The sequence below is a fragment of the Fopius arisanus genome, unplaced genomic scaffold, assembly GCF_000806365.1.
Source record: "Fopius arisanus strain USDA-PBARC FA_bdor unplaced genomic scaffold, ASM80636v1 scaffold00013, whole genome shotgun sequence".
NCBI lineage: Eukaryota > Metazoa > Arthropoda > Insecta > Hymenoptera > Braconidae > Fopius > Fopius arisanus.
In genome coordinates, this window is record NW_011887752.1 from 1010818 (window position 1) to 1014105 (window position 3288).

The 3288-nt window shown below is 31.0% G+C and overlaps 1 protein-coding gene across 1 annotated transcript in view; it reads right to left on the minus strand.

The window, feature by feature from the left end:
- The window catches only part of LOC105263153 (protein 5NUC), a gene marked incomplete at its 5' end in the record, with an annotated part of 11019 nt that overhangs the window by 2566 nt on the left and 5165 nt on the right, over window positions 1–3288 (minus strand). Inside the window, 1 exon segment of the mRNA XM_011299181.1 lies at window positions 144–248. Coding sequence (XP_011297483.1) covers window positions 144–248 — 105 coding nt within the window.

A 3288-nucleotide genomic window follows, 5' to 3' on the forward strand; every position in this document is an offset into this window, starting at 1 on the left:
CTAATTTTGTTGTGAATAAAGATTAAAATCTGAATTTTTCAGTAAAAATTTGGAAAAAATAATAAAAGATATAATCCTTTGACACTATGCAGAAATTTTTTTTCTTTTTTTCAATCTTCGATCAATCATTTTCTTTTACTCACATTATCATCCGGTTCTCGATCAATGGATGATCGCAGGGATCCGCTATTATGAATGGCGATTGCTGCATCCGTCCATCCATTGCCTCCCGCATACTCCAGTGCATTCTGATTAATAAAAATAATTCAATGTTCAATTCAACAATCATAATAAATCAATAATTATAATAATTCAATCCTCTTCCTTTATTAATTTATTTCGATTTCCTCGATCGACTGGAGAAAAAAATGGCCTGAATAAAATAATAATATATTATTATTATTAAATTTAAATTAATTTCCTTCGGACTAATAAATTTACTTGACACCAGTAAATTTAATTTAATTTTTTTTTCTCATTTTAGTCTATTGCATTGTTGCAGATGCCGAGTGTTTTGCGAATAGTGATTCAAATTCCAAATTGAAAATAGATTCCAAATAAATTTACAATTTATAAAAAAATTGGTTCATCAGAATTCAAGGCTGAAATCTCACTTTAACAATTATAATAAATCAATAATTATAAAAATGAATTCCTCTTTCTTCATTCATTTACAAAATATGCGTGAACACATTTTATTTTTCTACGTTTGATTAATTGAGAAAATAAATGACTTTTTCCAAATCTTCTGGCTTTGGTCAAGTAAGGTGAATTTAATTTTTCTTCTAAGTTTAGTCTATTGCATTTTTGATGGATTAATATTTGGATTAATCAATCAACTTCATCAAATGATTATCAATAAAATAATCAATTCCCTAATTATTCAATTAGATTTTGTTCTTGTGTGGACCTTTAGGTTTACTTTGAACGCTAAACTCTAAATAGTATGCAAATAAATGAAATAAATGAACACCATTATATTATGCAATAGCATAACTATTTTTACTGCATAAAAAAATGAAAGTATACCGTCATGAAGGATGGGTTATAGGACAGGCAGGATTTTGGAGATGAGCTAATGGACAGCGCTCAAAATGTTAATGCATTGAATAAAAATCCACTCCAAAAGACATAATTGGATTTGTGAACGACTAAATAATCGGCTTTATGCCTCTCTTTGTACTAAACAAATTTAACAATAAAGTTATTAGCGCAATAATTTAATTTGATTAAATTTAACGAATTCCCGTGCCCAAAACCCATCCCTCCACGGTATATCATCAACAATACTCAGAAATACTTCAAATATACTTCAGAATTCAAAATGAAATGGTATTTTTGATCTATTTCATTAATTTTAAAAGTATTCAGAATTACATGGATGACTGGAAATGGCTGAGACAGTTGGGTTTTTCTGCGAATTAGATACGGTTGAATATTTAAACCGACGTTTTATGTCTAGGTCGTCTGCTGGAGACTCGGTCGTCACCCTTCTTGGTGGATTAAGCCTCAAATAATTGAGAACAATTCAGTCGATTCATAAACCCTTAAATCATTTCACATGTCAACAAATTGATTAATCGACTTGAACCCCGGGAAATCCCATTGATGGAATGGGGAATAGCTGCCGCCAGCGGTACCACTTCGAAAAAAAAACATGTGCTGACTGTCAAATGCTCTGTGATAACTTCAAGGACATATTCACAATCGTAAATGCTAAGACATCAATTTTTTTTTAATTCTATCCCCGTGATTGCCCCGATACAATTATCGAGTGAATTTCAAATTATTTTTGTTGTGGTTAATTTCGACAATTATAAATCAATTCGAAACTCCTTTAGATATTTATTGGCATTGGCCCCGATACAAATGGAAAACATTGAGTAAAAGAACCGTCGGCTTTCTTCAAGACTCGATTTCTACTTCCATCGAGCTGTAATAATTGAAGTTTTATGCGAATTTTTTTTTTGATACAAAAAAGTCAATGCATTTCTCCATTGAAAGCCTTGGGTGGAAATATTCTAAATTTTTTTCTCGTTTCGATTGTTTGAGATAATAAAACTCGGGGAAACAGTTGGATAATTCGTGCGTCAGATTTCTCAGAGAAACTATATCAACAGAATAAAGTACAAGAAAAATCAGCATCTGCTCACTTTTCTGTATGAATAATAAGTGTTGCATAATTTTGAATAGAATTCGCGCTCAAAGTAAATCTAGTTTTTTAATATAAATCTACAATAGTATTAAAAAAGCAATTGATAAATGTTGGAAGTAATAATACAATCATTAAATTCTTAGTTATATGAGTTTGAATTAAATTTCAACTGAAAATGTTTACAAAAGTTTATCTGGAACATTGAGAAAATTAGGTTTTAATTATTAACCGATAATTGACTTATCAATCAAACTCGAATTTTCAAATTCATCGTAAAATCTGAACAGCAGATACAATGCAATTTTTAATGAATTAAAAGTTTAAAGAAGTTAGCGCATGAATTATCAACATTTGATTTCACAGATTTTTGAATGCTCTTGAAATTCACTGATTCGTAATCCAGAATTTGTTAATATTGCTAATTCTGTTGACAACGAATTATCTTTTCTTTCCACAATTGAAATATGTGAACCCGTATGGAAAATGGTATATATGGGTATGTTTTGTTCGAGAATTATAAATTGTTAATTAAATTATGAATTTTTGAATTGAAATCGAGTGAATAAGTCGTATCAATCTCACAATTCTCCACGCAGTTTTATCAACGGAATTCGTTGTCCCAAATTTTCAAGCAAAATCGGCTAAATCAACAGTTCGGCCAATGGGCATTGACCGACTACGAATCGGTATCGTTTTCCAAATCTATAATCAGTCTCGTCCTAGCTTCATCAAGGACTCTACAAAAAGGTGAACACCTCCTGATCCCCAAGTACTCGATTTCGGAATCAGTTATAATTACCCTGGCCGCCCGGTGAGAAATATTCAATAAAAATTACATGTCTTTTCCGTAATTGGTTGCAGAAAATTTTACGGAACTGTCCCGTAATTTCTATCTAAAGTTACGGAATTTTTGCGGCCTTCCATAATTTTTATCTGCATTATCAATGAAAAATTACGATACCGTCATTTAAATTTTTCGAGCCGATTCCGTAATCGGTACACGGAGAGAAATATTTAGTAAAAATTACGGAACTTTCAGTTCATTTACCGATTACGGAGTTGATTCGAAAAATTTAAGTGACGGTATCGTTATTTTTCACCGATAATTCAGATAAAAATGACGGAACACCGCG